At 31.8% G+C, this 23,993-nt stretch overlaps 1 protein-coding gene across 6 annotated transcripts in view; it reads left to right on the forward strand.

Annotated features, from left to right (window-relative positions):
• WDR27 (WD repeat domain 27) overlaps positions 1-23,993 on the forward strand; it is a 243,228-nt gene that overhangs the window by 56,899 nt on the left and 162,336 nt on the right. For all 6 annotated transcript variants that reach the window (XR_004229384.1, XM_031937462.1, XM_031937458.1 and 3 more), the window contains 4 exons: positions 7,064-7,185; positions 8,513-8,646; positions 10,241-10,338; positions 14,707-14,828. Coding sequence is in view for 5 of the 6 variants with exons in the window: in XM_031937462.1 (XP_031793322.1) it covers positions 7,064-7,185; positions 8,513-8,646; positions 10,241-10,338; positions 14,707-14,828 (476 nt within the window). In the remaining variant the exon portion in view is untranslated. The remainder of the gene's footprint in view (positions 1-7,063; positions 7,186-8,512; positions 8,647-10,240; positions 10,339-14,706; positions 14,829-23,993) is intronic.

The raw sequence follows: 23,993 nt of genomic DNA on the forward strand, positions 1-23,993 counted from the left end.
TATCTGACTTTATTTGTATAAAAAGATATTTATATAATTCCTCGGTTTGTCTTGGCAAGTATACTCCCAGATAAATCATTTATAGCTATTTTAAATGAAACACTATCTCTTTTTGCAGGGCTTTGATGGTGATATATAAAGATACTGTTAATTTATATAATTTTATTTTATATCCTTCTCTTTTGCTAAAATTAACTTTTTAGTTTAATATTTAAGATTTTCCAGGTATACCATAATATTGCCTGCAAAAAGATAGATAACTCCATCTTAGAAAAAGAAACTGACTAAGCCATTAATGAGTCCCTAAGAAAAAATCTTCAGAGCCAGATTTATTTACAAGTGAATTCCACCAAACATTTAAAGAATAATAATATTCTACTATTATACAAAATATTTGGAAAAATAGGCAAAGAAGGAGCTTTACCAAATTTCTTTTATGACACAAATGCTAATATTTAAACCAGGAAGAGCTGAAATAGAGAGAGAAAATCAAAAACCTAATGAATAATAGTGCAAAAATTTTAAATAAAATATTGTCAAAGAGATTATAGTAATTTTATCACCAGGATCATACACTATGACCAATGGCATTTTTACCAGGAATGCAGGTGGAAGGGTTAGGGTTAGTATTAGCACAACTGACCATGTCAAGAGCAAAACTAACAGAAATCTTAAGATTATTTTAGTGATGCAGAAAAAGCTTTTCACAAAATATAGCACCCATTCTTATTAAAAAACACTAGAGTGTGTATGAATAAAAGTAGTATCTATCTGAAACCATCAATATATATCTGTAATGGAGATAAGTTAGAAAGCCTTCCCATTAAGATCAGGGATAAAGGACAAAATGTCCATTATAAACACTATTATTCAATATTATTCTAGCTGTACTAATATGAAAAGAAACTGAAACTGAAGGAATTAAAATAGGCAATAAGAAAACAAAACTTACTCTTTCCAGATGATATGATGGTAGTTTTAAAATTAGTATCATATAATTTTATTGATTACTGTTTGTTAGCACAATTTTAGATTTTGACATGTTATTTCTTAATCATTCCTACTTTAAAAAATATTTGTTTCAAGATTCTAGACCTATTATTCTGCCAAATAAAGATTGTCATATCTATAAATCCTATAAATAAATATCTATAAATCTTCCTTTTGAACTACAGTTCAGCATTATCCACTGCCTATTAGATAGTTCACCACTGAATGTTGTGAATACAGCATATCTAAAAAAGAATTTGTCTTTCTCCCCAAACCTATTTCTATCCTATACTTCTCTATAATTGTGGAAGAAACCATCATTCTCTCAATCGCCCATAATTACAATTTCAATGTTGTCTTTGATGCCTCACTCACACGCTGCATATTTATTCATTTGTTAAACTTTCTTGTTTCTTTCTTCACAATATCTCTAATATGATATCTTTCCAAGTCATATAGCCACTATCCTGCTTCAAGAGATCTTTCATCTTTCATCTAAACTTCTGCAGTAACCATTTAACTGGCTCCCATCCTTCATTTCTAACCATTTTAATCACACCTGCCCAAATAGTTTTTCTAAAACAGTTCTTTGTCACACTTCTTACTCAATAAATTCCAGTTTACCTCCAGAATTAAGTGTCAAACCTTTAATTTGCACTTAAAATTCTTCATGGCTTGATGTCTCATTACATTTTTAATTTTTCATTACACTCTTTTTTTCCAATGTGATTTCTTCATATCGGTCTACTTGTTCCTTGTGTGCAACATTCAATCCCTCATCCGTGTGTCTTTGTGCTGACCGTTGCTTGTTCCTGGAATGCTTTTCCTCTTCAACTCTGTCTCTTACAAACCTGTTTTCTTTCAAATATTTATGTAAGAAACCTTTCTTGGGGCTTCCACATTCTTAGAACTGTCCCTTTTAAGGTAACTATCTATCTCTTTTGACTACTATTTTTTATGTATCTATTTATAAATATATAGAAAAGGGACTAATTATCTCTACCTTGTATTGATGTATTTGGTATCCACAGAGCAAGAAAGTCAGCCTAATTGAAATTGTAAGGCATATTGAAGAAGTAGAAGCAAGTGGCAGGTGATAGGCAAGTCAATCTACTGACCCCATTTCCCCTTCAATCTAGATGAAAACAGCTCAGGGAGCAGGAAACAACTGAATCTATGAGTTTTAGGAATAGTAGTGAACTTGAGAATGTGATATCTTTAAATGCAGGAACTCTTTTGCTTCTCTATTTTTTTTTGTAGACACTTAAATGTTTATTGATTGATTAATGTTATTCTTTCCTTCTATCCCTTACAGAGGAAGTCTTTGCTTTACTTTCCCAGCTTTCTTCTAAAGAGGAGGCACAGATCTTTCTTCAGTATTTACTTAGTTTTTCCAAATCCTCAGCCATGGAAAGAAAGTTAGCTTTGGAGTGATCAGATCTGGTATCAAATCCTGGCTGTATCACTTTTTTTAATTAAATATTTTATTTTTTTTCCAATTTCATAGAAAAGCCAACTTGAACATTCATTTAAAAAATTGAGTTCCAAATTCTTTCCCTCCCTTCCTCCCTCATCTTTCCCCTCATTGAGAAGGCAAGCAATTTGATTTAATTATACATGTATAGTCATGCAAAATATATTTCCATATTACTCATGTTGGGAAAGAAAACAGAAGCAAAACACAAAAAAAGAGGAAGTAAAAAATAGAATACTTTGATCTGCATCTGGTTCTGCTCACTTTGCTTTTCATCAGTTCATTTAAGTCTTTCCAGGTTTTTCTGAAAGCATAGAATTCTATCATAATCATATACTAAATCATCCATCCCCCATTTGATAGATATTTCCTCAATCTCTTTTAAACAACTACCAAAAAAGCTCCTATAAATACTCTTCTACAAATAGGCCCTTTTCCTTTAAAAAAAATCTCTTTCTGAAAGACAGTAGTGGTATACACAGTTTTATAGCTCTTTGGCTATAATTCCATATTGTTCACCAGAATGATCAGATCTTTTCATAACTCCACTAATATTATATTAGTGTCCCAATTTCCTCACATTCCATCCAACATTTATGATTTTCCTTTTCTGCAATATTAGTCAATCTGATAGATGTAAGGTGATACCTCAAAATTGTTTTAATTTTCATTTCTCTAATCGATAGTGATTTAGGAATTTTAAAAAATGAGTATAGAGAAGCAACGAGGTGGCACAATGGATAAAGCACTAGCTCTGAAGTCAGGAGGACCTGAGTTCAAATATGATTTCAAACACTTAACATTTCTTAGTTATGTGATTCTGGGCAAGTCACTCAACCCCAGTTGCCTCAACAACAATAAAAATGAGAATACATAACTTTGATTCTTTTGTCCAAAAACTTCCTCTTTATATCTTTGACCATTTTATCAACTGAGGAATGACATGTTCTTTTTTATCTTTAAATACAAAATAGAAAAAGAAAAAATGAAATAGAAGAAAAAATGTGCATAGTAGAACATGAGTATTCAAAATATGCAACAATAAATTTCCATTTCAAGAAAGCACATATAATGAATAGTACACATTTTATTCAGAACTATCAATCTTTTCTTTGTTACCTACCTTTTAAATTTTCTTTGTTCTCTGCTATGCACTTTTTATTTTACTTTATTCTTTTACCCCCTTTTTTCCCCCACCTCTCCCAAGCAAGATTCAGTTAAATGCAGACATACACACATACACAGATAATCTACAGTCATGCACATATATACATATATATATTCATATACATCTACTTATGGCTGTACTATGTCTACTTGTCCTCTGTTTATGTCCAACTTATTCTATGTTTTTCTAAGTCTACCAACTTATCACTTCCTATATTACAATAATATAACTTTATACTATCTTGCAGGTTTAAATAGTCAAAAATAATATTGATTAATATGGTTCACAAATAATGTAATTTCTCTATTTTTCTCTTTTTATTGAATCTGCTTTAGCTTTGTCTGAGATCAAAAATTACTGCACTAGCTTTTTTCTCATTAATTTATTTTATAAAAAAAAAATAAGAAAAAACCAAAAAATGAGTATAAAACAAAACAAAAGAGAACATTGTCATGTACCCAGCAGAATATCAGGGAGGATTCAAAATAGATGACAACAAATTATCAGCTCAAGAAAGTGTGTATGTGTGTGTATGTGTGTGTGTGTATGTGTGTGTATGGATATATATACATGTTAGAAGAAATTATATTCAAGAATGTCCATTTTTTCCCTTTACTTCCTTGTAAATTGTTCTTTTGTTCTCTGTTGCACACCTTGTTATTTTATTCTTTCCCCCTTTCATTCCTACTCACCCCAAACAAGCTATAGTTAAGAAAAGATATATTTATGCATATATATGTAGATATGTATCAATTCTATTCCTTTTCATCATTATTTTTCGTATCCCTGCTGACTCTTCTATTATACTACCCACTACCTTGCCTTGCTATTATTTAACTTATCTCATCTCCAAGGTTCCCTGCCCCACCCTTTATCCCATTCACATTCATCTATACACCTTTCTATACCTCTCCTCTTATTTCTTAATAAATTTAGAATTTTATACCCTTTTACATACTCTCTCTTTCTCTCTCATGTATTTTTTCTTCTTCAATCTATCACCTATGCGAGTAGGATTCCAGAACTACCAGTCCTTTCCCCCGTCTAATTCTTCTATGTCAGTTCTTACTTTCACATCTCATTCATATAACCTAATTACTTTTTTCCTTTTCTTACACTGTGTTGCTTTTTAGAATATATTCAGTTCTAACTTAGTCTTTCAAACTACCCAATTACTTATGACAGTCTTAGACATATGATTTATATTTCAGTGCAGAAAGCATAAACAGTTTATTGAGTTCCTGTTCCTTGAAATTGATATGTCTCTTAGATCTTGGGTGTCAAATTTTATATTAAGTTCATGTCTTTTTGCAACAAAATCCTGAAAACCTTACAGTTCATCAAATATCCATTTTCCCCCCATTCAGGATTATGTTTGACTTTTCTGGATATGATATTTTCATCCACAACACTAGTTGTTTTGCTCTTTGATATATGGTGTACCAAGATCTGCGATCTTTTAATGTGGCCACTTCTAGGTTTTGGGTGATTCTAATCATGGTTCTATCATATTTGAATTTTTTTTTATTGTTGCTCATATTTCCCTATCTGGGGCTTTTGGAAGTTAACTATGATGATCTTACAACATTTCCTTGTAGGACGGTGATTGGCGGATTTTATTCTATTCTACTTTCCCCCCTTGTTCCTGCAGTCTAGAACAATTTTCTTTAATTATTTCTTGTATTATTGTATCAAGATTTTTTTTTTGATTGTAGTTTTGGATAGTATGATTATTCCTATTTTTTCTTGATCTGTTGTTTTTCTTATGTGATATCTCAAATTCTCTTCAATATTTTCATTCTTTATATTTTGTTTAGTTATTTCTTGGTTTCTTAGAACTTTGTTGGCTTCTCATGTCCCAATTCTATTTTTCAAGGAGTCATTTTCTTAAGATTCTGGACCTCCTTTTTTTTGTTTACTGACCTTCTTTACATAATCTTGTTTTTCTTAAATTGTTCTTTTTTAAAAAAAGTTTTTTCTCAATTTATTTTATTTGATTAAAATTTTTTGTTTTGTTTTGTTTTTAAAGTTCTTGTATTCTTAAACTGGTGATCATTTGACCTTATTCTTTGGGGTATGAGTCTTTTTTTTTTTTTTTTTTTTTTAATATCAGTCGAACTGCAGTCTTCCCTATTCCTATAGTAATTTTCTGTGATTGTTTTTTTTTCCCTTTGCCTGTTCTTTTTGTAGCAGATTGTTGGTGGTACCATCTCTAGTCGTAGGGCATAGGGGATGGTGCCTCTGACTTCAGGTTCTCCTTCAGTTCTCTCTCTTCTGAAACCCCAAACCAAAAAAGTTATGCTAACTAAAATAATAAGTGCCTACAGTCAGCAGTGTTCCTTCCCCATTGTTTCTGCATTTTCTAAAAGTATGCTGGTTCCTTTTTGCCCAGGGCTGAGTTTCAGTTGTACAGTTGGGCCTGACATCCCTTATCAGTAAAGCTTCTTCAATCTTCCCTGGCTCAATACGCAACTCCTCATACTATCTGAGAGGTGAAAGTTCCTTTGGCCAGGGCTGATGCTACCTCTCAACCCACCTAATCCCAGGGTTTCTGCTTTCTGTTTCAATGGAGCTATACTAAAGGTATTTCTACTTTCTTCAGATCTTCTCCAGTTGTCCCAGGAATACCACTGCTGTGCTGCAACTCTTATTTTGTTTTTAACCTTTTACATTTGTCCTGAGACTCAATTTTGTCTTATTTGTAGTTGAAATCTGGACAGCTTAAAGTTTTCTGACCTTCTCCATTATCTTCTCAGAATCCTCTTGACATAATATTCTTATAAATTTGACTCGGTAGTCTCTATATATGAGAAATGAGACCTTTTCCAGAGATATTTTCCCCTTAATTTTCTACTTTTTTTTTCTAATTTTGGTTGTATTGGTTTTCTTGCGCAAAATCTTTTTAATTTGATATAATAAAAATTATCTATTTTATATTTTCTAATATTCTCTCTCTGTTTGGTGCTACTTTTTCCCCTTATGCATAGAGCTGAGAAGTAAACTATTCCATGCTCCCTTCTTTTGCTTGTGGTATCAATCTTTATGTCTAAATAATGTACTAATTTTGATCTTATCCTAATGATGTGAGATATTGATCTATACCTAGTTTCTGTCTTGCTCTTTTCTAGTTTTCTCATTAATTTTTGCTATATAGTGAGTTTTTGTCCCTAAAATTTGGATCTTTGGGTTTATCAAACACTAAATTACTATGGTCATTTCCTATAATATATTATTTATGAATCTGTAAAGTTTTATGTGTTTCACTAAAGTGTTGTAGACAATTGCCAGAAAGTGCCTCATTATTTATCAATTGACAATGAAATTTTTAGTGCATTACATAAAAATGCTAGGCAAACTGGGGCTCTCTTGTTATAAAGTCTAGATGTCAAAAATTGTGTTAAGATGTTTTTGTGCTGTGTTTTTCATTTAAGGTCATAATGGAGCAGTGACTTCAGTTGGCTGGAGTCATGACAGGAAATGGTTAGTCTCTGCTTCAGAAGACAGAACATTGAGAATTTGGTCTGTTAAGACTACAGAATCTACAGTATTTCTGGTAATGAATTATTCATATCTAATATATTCTATCTTTCCAAAGGAAAAGTTTTGTGACCCTTAAACTCTCAACTGTTACAAACACTTCCCAGTTGAAATGCTGTTTAGTTGTTACATAATTTTTAATCTATTAGAAGATTAAAAAAAAGAGTGAACTACAGTTAGTTTTGTTTGCATGTATTGAGAATTTGTTTAATTTAAATGTTTACTCATTCATGCTTATGTTCTATACATTGAAGTAGCTATATCTATGAATTACTAATTTATAAACTGAAATTGACAAAATAATTGGAACAAGTTGGGAAGGGAGTAATTTGTGTTAATAATAATATAAGTGAATTTGTTTTTCTATGTCTGGTATTGTAATACCATTTTATATTTGAGGAAATGTTAATAGTGAAGAAATAGTTATATTAGAATATATTATATTAGAATGCAACACATTATGATGAAGAAAAGTCCTTTTTTTTTAGAGAAAATAAGCCCTTTTTTATGATGTAAAAAGAGCCAGGGAAAGTGCTTCAGGAAGTAAAGGACATAAAGGGTAAGAAATTTAAAGATGATTTCACATTTACTTTTTAGTAGACAATGCAAAAAAGGGAAAGAAAGAGTAATAAAGAAGAATATTTGAACAAAAATTTGAATTAGTTTTTAAAGAAATGCTTATTTCATAGCAAATACTGTGAAGTCCAGATTAGTTCCCTAGAGGCCTCAGAATCAGCCAGAGTCAGGATAAGCAAAAGTCCTTGGTCTTTAGGGGGAGAAGTGAAGGGGATGGACAAAAGTGCCACACGCTCTCCACCAACCGACCTCCCTTCTTCTCCTCCTCCAAAGTGACTCTGGCTTGTTTTACTCCACCCCCTAATCCCTCCTACAATGATCTCTAAATACCAAAAGATCAAGCCAGCATGGAATAGTGAGAAGGGCCATTTTTCCAAGCATATGCTATATTAGCATATTAGTATTGCCCAATAGTTAATTAACCTTAAGTGTTTGGTTGTCTGATTCCAGTGCACCTATTCAGAGTTTCAGCCCTTTACAAAATACTTTATAGTGAAGTTTCTTATACTAGATAACAGAAAAGCCTGAAAATTAAAACATTTACTTTTAGGAGTAGTAGTAAGAATTACATATTTTTATTTATGGGAAAATGTCATAATTTTTATTCAATAAATTATGTTTATAAACTTGGATGGATTACAAGTTGGAGGTTAAAATGAAACATCAAATATTTATAACAATGTTTGTTGCTATTATAATAGTTTGGTTATAGCAATTCCCTTTACCTGTTCTTTTTGTAGCAGATAATTCCAACTTGTACATTTCAGGACAAGGACATGTTAAGCAAACCTATACGAGTCACACAATTTTATTATATGGATGCTTTTATATTGCTATCCTCTGGATCTGAATTTCACCTATTAAAATATTATATCGACACACAAAAAGATGAGCTCAAAAGGTAGGCAAAATTATTTTTCATGTATTTTAAATGTATCTAACTGATTAATGAATCCTGCTTCCATATTTATCCTTTTATTTTGTTTCTGTCTTTTTGCTTTGTTTGCCTTATTTCCCTCCAGTTTTCCTATTGTTCTTTTTATTTAAAAAAAATTACTTGACCCAAATAACCACTAGTTACTGTGATAAATTTTATTTTTCTCGTATATCTTCATTTCTCTTCTATTCCCTACTTCCTTAATATTTTATGTGGGTAAATTTGACCTGGCAATTCAACAAATATAAGCTGGGTGGTTTCTTATTTCAGAAAGATGAGACCAATTTAATTGGTTGTGGGAATTCCTGGCAGAGGACATTCCCTCTATTAATGCAGGTTGTCATCTTCTCTACGCCTTATGATTTTGGAGAGAGAGAGCATCAGGCAGCAGAGATACTGGCAGATTAAATGACTTATTCAAGATTACACTGCCAGCATGTGTAAAATGTGATATTTGAATATTGGGTTTTTTTTTTTTGGCTATGAGGCCATCTCTCTCACTATGTAAGCTGTTTCTCATATCTAGCTTTTATAAATTAGAATGAATTTTAGCAGATAAATCCTATTGCAGCAAAAATATAATTTTAGCTATTTTCAGTTTTCAATAGATGACTGATGGTAACTCAGCTTTCATGATCCATTTTCAGTGACTTCTCTACAGCCATGTAGTCATTATACTTTATAATAAAAGTTTCTGATAAATTTAGAGAGGTAGAATATTATATAGAGTGCTCTTCTTAGATTTAGGAAAACTGCAACTTAAATTGTCTGGGCATTTTAAAGTTGTGTGACCATAGACAAACAACTTAAACTCTGAGATTCCTACATTGCTTTGTGTTGCTACATATTTTATATTTAACTTTCTTACATATTTTGTATTTAAATTTCTACATACAATTGACCACACTCTCAAACCTCCCCCCAAAATGTTAAGATCCTTCATCACAGGGGAAGTTTTGCTTTGTCTGTTTATCCCCAGAATTTGGCATAGTGTAAGGAATATCATAGATGATTAACAAATCTGCTAAATGAATAAATTAATTAAGTGAAAGAAAATTGATTATTAGCTGATGAAATTTTTCAGCCATTCAAAGTAATGAAGTTATTAACATTTAAGAGGGTTATATTTAAATTGTTTGTATTTGTGCCCACACCATTAAGATTATAGAATCTTGAAGTATGAAAATATGTGTGGTCTAAAAATAAGACTGACACAGGAAGTATGGTTGCTCTTCCTCAGAAGTTCCCTTCTAGGCCAGTGAAGCGCCATTAATGGCACTGTAACCATAGAATAAGATCATTTCTCACTTATGTTGCTGTGCTTAGAAGTGTGAAACTTCCAGTATTCTATTTCAGTTTAGTACATGTTTTTGGTATCTGTAACTCAGTAATCTTTCCAACAAATAGAAAGGCAGTCTAGCATTTACTATTATCTATTTGGTAATGAATAGTAGTAGCCTTTGTACTTATATTGAAGTCATGTATAACCATGGGATTTGGACTTAATGGAAGGATAGTAATAGTATTGGTTAACTGGAAATACTATTTTCTTTTGCAGATATAAACAAAAGAACAAATCCAAAATTGTCAAGACATTTTCTATGACATCAGCTGTAGAGATTACCAGTCTTTCAGCCATAAATGATTTCTATTCCTGTATCCTTAAATTATGTATATGTGTGCTTCTAGCCTTTTGGGTTTTCTACTAGGGTTTCAGGCTTAGTTTTTTGACTGAAGTTGTAGTTGGGTAGGAATAATTATTAAATCCATTCCACTGACTCCAAAGATTCTATCCAACATTGATCAGGGGTCATTTTTTTCATAACAGTAATGGATTATTTTCATAGCCACCATGGTCAAAAAAGTTAGATGGTCAAAAAAGACTATGCGAGAAGTATTGAAAAATATATTCTCAAAGACACATATGACTATCAAAGGAACAAGGCCAATGGCATAGCAAATGGGAGGGGTAGAAAATAGAAAGACCTATTGTTGGTATCCTCTGAATACTAAATGGACCAGAGGACGGCTTCTGGAATATTGAGAGTATCCTTTATGGATGAATGAATGCTCTAAGTAAAAATTTATCAAAGGATATAGATACAAATCCCTAATGAATCTCAAAATCTCTAATTTTTACTGGACTTAGTCCAGTAAATTTGTTGTCAAGAATTCCTTTATAATGGGAGGGAAAAAGGAACAAGGGAAGGGAACAAACATTTATTAAGCATCTGCTATGTGCCAAGCACTATGCTAAATGCCTTAAAATATCATTCCATTTGATCCTCACAAGAATCCTGTGAGGTAGGTATTATTTTAATCCCCATTTTACAGTTGAAGAAACTGAGGCAGGCAGGCTGAGTGATTTGCCCCAGGTCACACAGCTAGTAAATATCTAAGGCTGGATTTGAACTCAGGTCTTCTAGACTTTGGGTGCAATGTATTTGCTTTTGTTTAAGGACTTATAATGAGGGGAAGTATGTAACCACCAATGTAACCACCTATTCCACTTTTGGAAAATTCTAATTGTTAAGAAGTTTTTCTTTACATTGAATTTGTCTTCCTTAAATTAGCTTCTATTAATTGCTCCTAGTTAATCAGAATAAATCTAAATCATCTTTTAAGTGACACGTCTTTCAAATACTTGAGTTGTTAGCCTTTTCCAGGCTAAACATATTCAGTTTAGGATAATAGGATCATAAAGGACAATAAAGATCATCCATTCTAATTCCCTCATTTTAAAAATTAAAAGATTCCTTTCCTGGATCTGCTTATGTCATGATATAAATAAGTTTTTTTTTTTCTGTCCAGGCTACTTTTTGAATATTTTCCAGTATTTCAAAGTTATTCTTAAAATGTGATACCCAGAACTTAATTCAATACTCCAGAAGTGGTTTGGTTAGGATAGTAGCACCATATAACATTTTAATTTCTGGAAGCAGTGTCTTGTTTAACAAACAAATGCTTAAAATCCTTTTTAAAATCACATTATTAACTCATACTGAACTGTTGTTAGTCATTATTATTGGTCCTCTACTCTACCTGATCTTTTCTTGATGACCTAAAGTTTTATGTACTTTTGAAGGTGAATTCTTAAATCCAAATGTATGACCTATCCTTTTTAGATTACTTCTTAGTGGATTTGATCCAGTGTTTTAATTCAATATTTACATATTTTGCATCATTATTTGTCATTAAGTACGACAAGCTTGATACATAACTTTAAGTCATTTATGAAAATATTAAATAAACCAGGATCATGCATAGATCTATGGGGCATTCCATTGTATATCTTTCAAATTTATAGTCACTTGCTCTGCAGACTTTTAATTTATGGGTAGCACCTCTTTGTCTGGGGAACCATTTCTAAACTGACACTCATAGGTTATACCAACCAAGGGAATAATTATCCCAAATTCAGGGAATTCTGAATCTCATCTAAAAATAATAATTTATGAGCTTCCATTGTTCTTTTTATCTTTATTGCAGTTGACATGCTTAGATCAAAAGAACACAATTATTAAAATGGCATTATAAAAAGAGGAGCTATAAAATATCCTTTCCTTAGCCCAAATTTGGGATATACTGTCCTTCTCACAAATACATACAGTTTCAAAGAGAGAAATTGACATACAAAAAAATTTATTGTACTAGTAAATATATCTATATCTATATCTATAGGTGTGTATATATCTATCTATATCTATATCTATATCTACACACCTATATATAAATATAGATATAGATAAATAGTGAATGAATCTAACCATAGCAGCTTATTCCTTCAGCACTCTAGGGCTCAGAGTCATTTCATGGTGTCCTCATGCTGCTACCATTTTGTGAAAGGTTTCTGCTTGGGCTATTGCTTCACTAGGTTCCTGGAACTAATACTTCTTGTCTTCTCTCTACAATTTACGCTACTCCTCAGATATTTCTGAGAATCTACTTTCTGCTACCTGCAGCATTGCCTACCATGCAAGTTGTTAATCGCAAATTGCTGTTGCTCTTAAGAGTAGAGGTGGGAAAGCTGTTATTTCCCCTATATGTTGCATTTTATAAGAGACACAAGGGAAAAGGCATCGAGTAGTTCACATCCTATATCTGGATTCTCTCTTCATAAGTGGCTCACTTTTGATAGCCAATGATTACTCCTTTTCAGCTAATAAATATGAATCCCCATAAGAGTTTTCTGAAGAATTAGCTTGTTGGCTTTTTAAAGACCACCAGGCATGGCAGATCATTCAACAAATCCACTAGTTAGCTTCCCTGTACAGTCAATCTTCAACTTTTGTAGGTGTAATATTCATAGAAAATGGTATAAAAGTAAAAAAAAATGCAAATATTGGTGCATTGAACCTATGGAAAATAACATTCCCATAACTGCCAAAAACTTATTTTTTTTTGCTAGAGATTGAGAAAACACATTTTATATATACATAATTCTTTTTTACATTTAAGTACAGTTATCTTTTTAAATAAAGCCTTTTATTTTCAAAACACATGCATTGATAGTTTTCAACATTCACTCTTGAAAAACCTTGTGTTCCAATATTTTTCTCCTTCTTTTCTCCCTACCCCTCCCCTCTATGGCAAGTAATCCAATATATGTTAAAATATGTAATTTTTCTATACATATTTCCACAATTATGCTGCATGAGAAAAATTAGATCAAAATGGAAAAAATGAGAAATAAAACAAAGTGCAAGCAACAACAACAACAAAAGTGAAAATACTATGTTGTGATCCACACTCAATCCCCACACTCCTTTCTCTGGGTGCAGATGGCTCTCTTCATCACAAGACCATTGGAACTGGCCTGAATTACCTCACAGTTTAAAAGATCCATGTACATCAGAATTTATCATCACATAATCTTGTCATTGCTGTGTACATTGTTCTTGTGGTTCTACTCACTTCATTTAGCTTCAGTTCATATAAGTCTCTCCAAGCTTTTTTTGAAATCATTCTACTGATCATTTCTTATATAACAATATTCCATCACATTCATATACCATAACTTATTCAACTATTTCCCAGATGATGAACATCTACTCAGTTTCCAGTTCCTTGCCACTACAAAAAGAGCTGCCACAAACATTTTTGCACATGTGGGTCCCTTTGGAATACAGGCCCACTAGACACACTACTGGATCAAAGGGTATGCACAGTTTGGTAACCATCTGCTCCCAGAGATTATACACTTAATAAGTGTATAGAAAGAACTATGCATACTTCAGTATTCCTTTAGGAGTTAGGTGTATTTGAGGAAAAAAGCACCCAAGTTTGTAGAGCAGCTGGTATCCTACGAGATGCTTCACTGGTTAAATTTACCTTATTGTTGTAAAGAGTTTTTTGCATTCTATCCACTTATTTTATAAATTGTGAACGTATTGCTTCTCATTTCCCATCTTTTGCTAATTGTAAATAGCTTATTTAAGTGTTTTCATTAAATAACGTGTTGTAAAGAGCTCCCCATACATTTGTTGCATATTTTCATTGTATGCTTTTAAAACTTAAGTTTTATGTTGCAGTTATGCTCCTACAGCCTAGAACAAGTCCTTTCATTTCTAAGACAAGTTTTTAAAATCAATAATGTGCCTTGGTAAAAAATATAGGTGTTGGAAAAACTTTGTGCCAGAATGTCTGTATCTACCATCAGCTACAAATTTACTTTTACTATGTTAGGAAAAGTGCATATTATCAGAATTGACGTTTTATTATAATAAATTATATACAGAGTCTTTGTTCAACAGCAAGGTGATTCAGGCCAGTTCCAGGTGATGGTCAGAATCAGCAAGAGAATAGTTGTTTTCCTCCGTTGTTGTTCTTTCATTTTGAAAGATAATATCATTAATATAAAGCAAAATATTCTGAATAATTATTCTTGCCATTTCTACTTTAAAACATCTCATGCATATGCCCCCTTCTATCCTCTGTTATTGCTCTTATCGATAAGGTCTTAAGGAGCTCTCTTACCTCAAGAACTACCATTTTGTAAATTAACCTTAACTCAGAGTATTGTAGATATTGTTCTCACAACCGGGAGTAACAGGGGATTGGAAATTTTTGATCTCAATGTAGATTCCAGTGTAGCAGTGATCCCAGATATTCATTCAAGATCAGCCCATCAGATCTGCCAAAATAAAGTAAGTACTTTTTCAGATGTTTAGTTTAATTTATAAAATTGTAGAACTGTGTACCTAAAAAAGTACTATTCAAATACAAATTTATATCACTTTGCCTAATTATGATATTTAATCAGTTTCATATCCATATAACTATCTCATCAACCAGTATACATTTTCTGTTATTTCTACAGGGCTAACATAATGTTCTTTATCAAAAGTTTTGCTAAAATTTAGATAAATTATATCTGGAGCATTTTTGTGTTCTATCCAGTTCAGTAGCAGCTCATTTGAATCAAGTGGCTGAAATTCATCAAAGATCTTTGCTCTTCTTATCCTTGCTTCTCTTGAATATCAACTATTATTTCCAATATTTAGTGTGTTCTTCCTAATACAAAGATTATTGTCCTTGGCATAGAAGACAGAAGCAAAATAAGTCTTGTGATAGGAACAATAGAAGGACAATGTCTCCAAATAGAAGAATAGATGGAAGTGAGTAAGGTATAAAAAGCTTGGAGAAGTTGGAAGGAACCATGAGATGATTTTGAATTTAGTCCTGGAGGTTATAGGGAACTATTGGAGTATATAGAATAGATTAATGATAAGGTCAAACCTGTATTTTAGAAGATCAATTAAACAGCTGAGAGAAGAATACACTGGCATGGGGAGAGACTTGTGATGCTGAAATAGCTTGTAATAATTCAGACATAAGATGATAAGGGCCTGAACCAGGGTCCAAATTACAGTGTCAGAGAAGAGAATGGAACATCAGTGAGAGAGCTTGTTGGGAAACTTGATAAGACTTGATAGGATTTTGAGTGTGAGAGATATTAAGGAATTGAAGATAAAAACTAAGTTTGCAGTGTGGGTAGGACTGGAGAATATAAAGGAAAAGAAACCAGATAAAACTAGACTAGTTTACAGCCACAAAACTTGCAGATAGGAAAGGGATAATTTATTCCTTCAAAACAAAATAGCATAACATGACATACTTTGTACTTATCAGTGGAAGATAAGCATTCAATAAAAGAGGGCATTTGAAGCAGAAAAAAAAAACTGATTAAAAACAAACTCTAAACAAAACTATGTACAGATGATTATTTTGCAAACAAAATGTAAATGAAATACAAAAAAATGTACATGTAAATAAGTACAACTATCAAGGAAAGAATAATTAATGGTATAAATTACTCCATATTCTAGTCTATTTAAAAAAAAAGCAAAAAAGATGTTTATTGAGTTGAGCTACAATAGTGGGAACATTAGTACATTTCTAATCTTTTTAAAATTACATAGGTGATAAGTATAAGAGTAGAATTTAAAGAAATAGAAGTGTAATGATGGAAGGTTAGGCCTGAATTGTCATAAACTAAAGTATGCAAAGTTCCCTCTTTTCCCCTGCTTCCACTCATTTTACAGGGATATCAGTATATATATATATATGTGTGTGTGTGTGTGTGTGTGTGTATATATACATATATATATACATGAAATAACTTTTTATTTACAAGATATATGCATGGGTAATTTTTCAGCATTGACAATTGCAAAAGCCTTTGTTCCAATTTTTCCCTTCCTTCCCTCCACCCTCTCCCCCAGATGGCAGGTTGACTAATACATGTTAAACATGTTAAAACATAAGTTAAATTCAATATATGTATACATGTCCATACAATTATTTTGCTGTACAAAAAGAATCAGACTTTGAATTAGTGTACAGTTAACCTGTGAAGGAACTCAAAAATGCAGGTGGACAAAAATAGAGGGATTGGGAATTCTATGTAGTGGTTCATAGTCATCTCCCAGAATTCTTTAGCTGGGTGTAACTGGTTCAGTTCATTACTGCTCTATTAGAACTGTAAGTCAGCATATTTTAAGAGAATAAATTGCAGAATGGGAAGGAATATGAAAGAGGAGAGAGGAGGTAAGTCCAGGTAATGAAAGGAAAACAACTCCTGTAGTCTCTCATTAATGCAAGGTTACAGAAGAGTGGGAAATGTGGCAAAGGAAGAGAGTGAAATAGGGGGAAAGAATGAGAGTGTTCCAGAACCAGGGAAAACTTACTTCCATAGGGGAAAAATTAGCCATATAATGGGAGATTGAGACTTTAAAATGTGTAATTTTCAGGAAGTTTGTACATAGGAAGATTTCTCTCTTCATAAAATGTTGTGACTCTGTGAATGATATATTGTTTTGGGAGAAAGGAAATTGGAACTCTTTGGGACAACCAATACATTAAAAATTTGGAGGGCATAGATCCAGAGACAAGATCGCATGGCAAATTGAAAAGAATGATTGGACCACAGTATTTGAGATAAAAGGAGATTTCTGTCAGGCAATGCTTCTATCCTTCTCATCTTCAGGAATTGATATTTCTGGGAATGAAGAACAACAGAAAAATGGAAGAGGTGGTAAGTTCTACAAAGACAGTAATATAAAAATTAAAAGAGGGAATTGAAACTTGATTCTTTAATTCCATGGAGAACACAAAGTAGTTAAAGAAGGAATAAATAAGTCTCTATACTACTAATCAAAGAATAAATATTAAGACTAGATTGCAAGGGAAAAGAATTAATGAAGAGAACAAAATTTTAAAAATCCTCCTTGACTTTGGAGAGAAGAGAAGAGAGCATTTTTAATTAACCATCTAACTCAGAAGGGAAGGAGAATTATTGGGGAAAATTAGTTAAATCAAAGAAAAAAAATAACTATGTTAAACAAAACTCAAGAACCAAGGAAAAAATTGTTGTTTGTTCTTTATTCTCAAAGAGAACCATGACAGCAGGGAAGAGATGCTATGATATGCTAGTGAATTGGATTTAAGTGAGAGAGGACTATGCCAGATCATTCACTTCACTTTTCCTTCCAGAGCCATTTGGGTCCAGTGGTCAGATATAGATCAAGACAATGGAGATGGCTCTGGATGAAATGGGAGACCTTGGTCTTTTTAAGGGAAGGTCTTAGTTTGAGGCTACACCTGTTCATTGATTAAGACTAGGTAGCAATTGAGGCAAAGAATCTCCTCTCTTTACCTAGTCCAAAAAAAAAAATCTAAATAAATGAGTGAATGAATGAATAAAGAATCTGGTAGTAGAAGACTCTCAGAGTTTCTGGCCAAAGCAGAAATGACTTCTATTTACATTATCTCTAACATACATACATACATACACATGTATATACACAGATACATATATGTATATATACACACACACACATATATATGTATGTATATTATGCTTAGGGTTTAGTTTAGTTTCCAGAATGTAGTGAGTGCTTAATAAAATTTTGATTGATGATCAAAATATCACCATCTTTTTAGTCATTCAGTATACAACTTCAGGGGCATCTTTGATTACTTGTTGTACTTGTCCCTAAATGGTGAATGGATATTCAGTTGCCAAATCTTAACTACTCTATTTCCTCCTGTAGTCATTATCCCAGTTTTGACTGAGGTCTCAAATTGTCCTTTTCCCTGAGATTGATTCCCAAAATTAATTTTTTTAATAGTAGATATTTTTAAGTTGCTGGTGCATGTAACAATATGCCACATATTGCAAAAGTTGCCTTCCTTGAACATTATCTTTACTATGTTATTTTTAAAAGTAAAATCCCACATTAAATGCTACTTGCTGCCAGTATCAAGTTTAAACTCTGAGTTTTAAGGCTCTTTGAAATCTGATGTTCTTGCTCTTTTCCCTCCCCCACCTGTCTTTATTTACAACTACCATTTTGTACAAATTATTCCAATTAGACTAGTATCTTTATTATAAAATTTATATACCATGCCCATTCCTGCCTATATATTTCTTGTTCATATTGTCCCTTCATTTGGAATATCCTTTTTCCTTTCTCTTGACTGTTTAAATCCCAACTATTAGATGAAACTCATTTCATCCTTTTCTTTCTCCTTGAAGCTTTCCTCTGCTATTTCATTGACATCTCCACTTTCCAAATTCCCATAAAATTCACGATCTCTACAATAAAGTTTAGCATTTAATTATTTACTCACATTGTTCTATTAATTTTGAATATTCATTCATCTAATCTCTTTTCCTTTATTGATTCCAGCATATTATATTTACTTCCATTCATGTTCCCTTTTCATTCTAGTTTTCTTATTTAGAATGTTATATTTCCTGTTCTCTGACTAGATAAGCCCCAGTCATATTCAAGTTTGTCTATCATGGAATCAAAGAATGTTAGTGTTGGAGATTAATAATCAAATTTTTGTTTCATGCAGTCTGAGATTATTGAAAGCATTTTACAGTTTCTTCAAAATAATCTAGTTTGGTATCTTTTTCTAATTTAGTTTTGGGTTCATTGTCTATCTCATTGTACAAGATATTTGTATTGATGGACCAGGCCAAATTGATATCTATCCAACTTCATGATTATAATGGAGACTTTATGCTTTCCAAATAAATTCTCTTGTATTTTTTAATATGGATTGTTATTCTCAACTCTTTTTTGAGTAGTTGATCATGAGGCTTTATTGTATCCCAAGAGTTGAGTATTGTCAGCATAATATCATCTGCAAACAAGCCTTCATCATTTATAGGAAATTCCAATAACATTTGAATTTTTCTCTGTGTATCCTTTATCACAGTGGCAAATATCATAAAGACGTTTATTTTGTTTTGACATATGCATGCTTTCTGGAAATGTCTCCCATGAACATGTTGATTTAGATTATATGCATTTGTCATTTGCATTGCATTTTACTTTACTGAATCAGTTGCTTTAATAATAATCAAACAGTAAGAATAGCAGTTTTGTATTTTCAGTACTTTACAGTTAACTGTGTTAAAGATATGGTTTATTGTAGAATATTGTTTCTGAAAGCCTATCTATTCCTTTCCACATTTTTAGGAATGATACTTTTGTGTGTACTTTATTCTGATAAAGATTTTTGTAAAGATGAGAAAATTGACATATTTCAGTAATTATTGATATCCTCTTAATTTCCTTTTTTTGGTTATGATATTACGATTTTTTGCCCCTCATCAGTAGATAATGTTCCTTCTCTGAGATAGTCAGTGAATACATCTCCATGTCCATCAAATTGTTTTGATTCCTACATAGACTTTTTCCTATATTCATTTGATTCTGGTTTAACTACTCTTCCTGTCTTAGACTTCTTTAATGCAATTCCTATTTCCTAGAATCTTTCTAGAACAGAATAGGTTGATAATCATCAACCTAAAAGGGGCACCTCTTAGAGATTGTCACAGACTTCATCATTGCTTTGCTCTGTTCCATCTTTTTAATCAAGTAATTTGGATGAAGGTATAGAAGTTTACAGAATAAAGTTTCAGAAAGATCCTCATAGGCTAGAATTATGGGATGAATCTGATAAAATTCAATTAATAGTAATAAATGGAAAACACTACATGGGTTCAAAAATCATTCACATGACTATAGGACTGGAGAAGTATGGTTAAATGATAGTTCATATGAAAAAGCTTCAATTGTTTTTATTGGATTTCAGAATCATAAGACAACAATATGAAGTAACAATTCAAACAGCAAATATCTGATTACTATAGAATACATTACTATAATTTTGAGGGAAGTACCATATTGTGAGTTTTCAGATGTGGTTGTCACATTTCAAGTTCTACTTTTGTGGATATCTTTTGTTTTTAGATTATTTTTATTTTTGAATATAACTTGTTTTTTCTTCAGTAAATCACCCCTTAAAACAAGAACCCCCTTCCACAGTATATCAGTTACATCTGATAGTATATGCAATATCCCACATTCATAGTTCCTGCCTCCATCAAATGGAGAGAGTATTTTAACACCAAGACCAAACAATATCATTATAATTACTTAACTTATTATAATTATGATATAATTATAATTACATACTTTTCAATTTTAAGTTTTTTTCCCAATTACACTGATATAGTCCATCTTTTCTTGGTTCTACTTACATCTTTGCTTCAGTTTATATACAGTATATTTCATTGGATAGAGAGCTATCCTCATAACCAAGATAATATAGATTTAGGTCCTGCTTTTGACACATGATATCTTTGTGCTCTTGAGAAAGACACTCTCTTAAGAGACCTGGGCAATAATTGCTATGTATAGAGAAGGTGCCAACTTATATTTTTACAGGAAGTTTCCTCACCCAGGGAATTTCCTATATCAGGAAAATCATAGATCCAGCCCCTACCTCTATCCTTATTTGTTTATATAATTTATCTAATGCTTTTCTGAATTTTTTACTTTTGATATTTCTTAGGGCATAATAATATAACAGAATAGTATTCTGTTATATTCTTATACCACAATTTGTTAAGCCATTTCCCAGTTGATAGGAGTTTTACATTTTAAAACCACATAATACCTTTCTAATTTATCTATTAATATTGAATAGTCTGCATTTTATAATTCTCCAATCTTAGGAAGGGCTTTAGTGATCATCTAGTTCAACCTCATATAACATATATATATATATATGTTTCTAAGTCTCAGTTTACTCATCTATAAAGTTATATATATATATATATATATATATATATATATATATATAACTTTATAGATGAGTAAACTGAGACTTAGAAAATAAATATATTTGCCTTTAGTCACAAAGATTAGTGACACAGCTGAGCTTAGAACACATGTGCTTTTATTCCCAAATTAGTACTTTCCACATCATATAAGGATGCCTCTCTCAGGTCTTACTGTTGACTAAGTATCCCAGAAGTCTTCAGAGCTCTGGATCTTCCAATTCAATGACAAAGATCAGTTATCACTGATAGTGGTCTTATGTCACAAACTAAGTGATATTGGTTCATTAAAACCCATATTTGTCATCCTTAAATTAAATTGGATGTATCCAGTAAATGATATTTCTGATAGCTTATGATGTCCTATTTCAAAGAAGTTATGGGTGTGTATGTTTGAATGACTTTAGTTAATTTTTTTTTCTTTATGCCTTTGTAACAGTTAGTGTTTTCGTTGTCAGTCTAAGAGCCTACCTCCACTCCAAGTTTCCTTTCAGTGTTTTTTTTGGAATGTTTTGGGAACCACTGTAAGAGCCTCTTGGATGATGGGTGATATATTAGGAAAAATATTATTGAGGTTTCTTATAGGAAAAATAGTTGTTTGACTTCCTGAAAATAAAAAGTCTGAATGGTATATAATGGAATGAAAGGAAACATAAGCTTACAGTGGCTGTCTTTAGTGTTTTAATAGCTTGTTTTTGAACATCTCTTAAATATTTGTCCAGTTACATAGTGGACATCAAAGTTTTCATCTTAACCATAGCCATATGGGACTTAATACTCATGTAGTCTCTACTGAAGTGAACATGAGAAGCACAAACTGTAATTGTGTGTAAATGTCTAATTTCCAGTAAGATGTAAAATAGGTCATTTTTAATCACTTTTAAATGTAGTAACCATGTTAGTCATGTACCAATAATAGATTTTCTTAAATATATCAGTATGCTAAATCTAAAATGATCTCTGTTATTTAATCCTATAAAGTTACCTTAAGTATGTGGGAATGGTAGGATTTATTTTTTCATTTTCTTTTGTTACTAGCTAAAGAACTGTATACTTGCAATACAATAACCATATTTTCCTCTTTCCCTCTCAAAATACAGGAAAAAGATGTAGATTTTAGTCCCTTTGCATGATGACTCACTCATAAAAAATAGATTCTTTCATGACTAGACAGACTTCAGACAGATTAGACTACAACAACAAAGCCATAGTTTCTAGGACTGAACAAGTTACTGCTGTTTTCTTCCCATCGAAAATGTAGTGTACTTGTACAGGCCAGCAGGTTTTTGCCTGGTTTCCATTCCCCTTCTTGGGAATTTTCTATGATGTCCCCAAATTTGAAAACACCAATATTTTATCAAAATATCTTGGAATTTCCAGTATTTTTGGTCAATAATAATTAAGGTAATCATCAGTAAGCTTAATGCTTACTGATAAATAAAAATATACAAAAATCACACAATATGTGAATAGCACAATTAAATTTAAAAAACATTAATATTAGGCTATAGCATGTATTTTTGCAGTCATTTTTGAGATATGTAACCATTATGCATGTAGTATATATTTTAAATGGATGCATGAGTGTTCATGGAGGACCAGCACCTCTGGTATAAGAGCTTGGCAAACCCTTAGAACTCCTATGCCACATTTGGTATCCACTTGTTACCCAACTCTTATCTGTGACTCCAAGAAGGTGTAGTATGTACAACAGCTATATCCCAATAAAATAGTCTTAGCAGATAAGCTAAACTATGTGAGGGTAACAATAGTCCTCAAACCTATTGGTGATTTAGGTGGATCTTTGTCCCAACCATATGAAGACTTCCCCTGGAAGAATAGGTGGATAAGAACAATTTGTTCCAGTAATCATGAAGGCAGCTGAAGGAGGCACTATGGGCTGCTTAGAGTTTGGTTATACATCAGAGATGCCAAGGTCATCTATTGTATTTCATTGCTAGTTATCTTGACTTTTGTCTTGAATTGGACTTTAATAATTCTGGAAGAGAGAGAGGTTAATGACTTAATGAAACTCCAATTCATATGCAAATGATGTCCCATGATGTCTTCAAAAACAAAGGATAAAAAACCCAACATGTTATATAGGTAGAATGATACATACATCAACTGGTATTACCAACTGGTTCACAGAATTTTTAATCGTAAACATATGAACAGTGTCCTGGAGTAACAAAGCAAAATCACCTGACACAGCATATCAAATTTTGTTTTTGAAAGTAAATAATGAATATAATTCTAATTAAAAAATAATTTTAATATTTTTCTTACAGTCACAAATATTCTGCTTTACACATGATTTGCAATTTGAAATAATTATTTCTAATTAATTCTAATTAAATGCTATGTCAAAAATATTATAGCTTTTCATAATATATAACCAATTGGAAACATCCATTTTTACATGAATCCAAAATATAAATCTTTTGTATTTAGTTGAATAAATATCTGAAATAACAATTTGAGTACTTAAGAAAATTATCACACTTGATATTTATAACTACACAAAGAAAACAATGTTATTGATAGAATAGGAAGTATTTTTATTAATAAGAAATAATATTCAGCTTTAGGTGGTATATGGGGGAAGCAGAGCAGTAGTACCATATGATATTAAGGGAAAAAGTACTGGATCCATTTTATCTAGTAA

The sequence above is a fragment of the Sarcophilus harrisii genome, chromosome 4 (genome assembly GCF_902635505.1).
Source record: "Sarcophilus harrisii chromosome 4, mSarHar1.11, whole genome shotgun sequence".
Taxonomy (NCBI): Eukaryota; Metazoa; Chordata; class Mammalia; order Dasyuromorphia; family Dasyuridae; genus Sarcophilus; species Sarcophilus harrisii.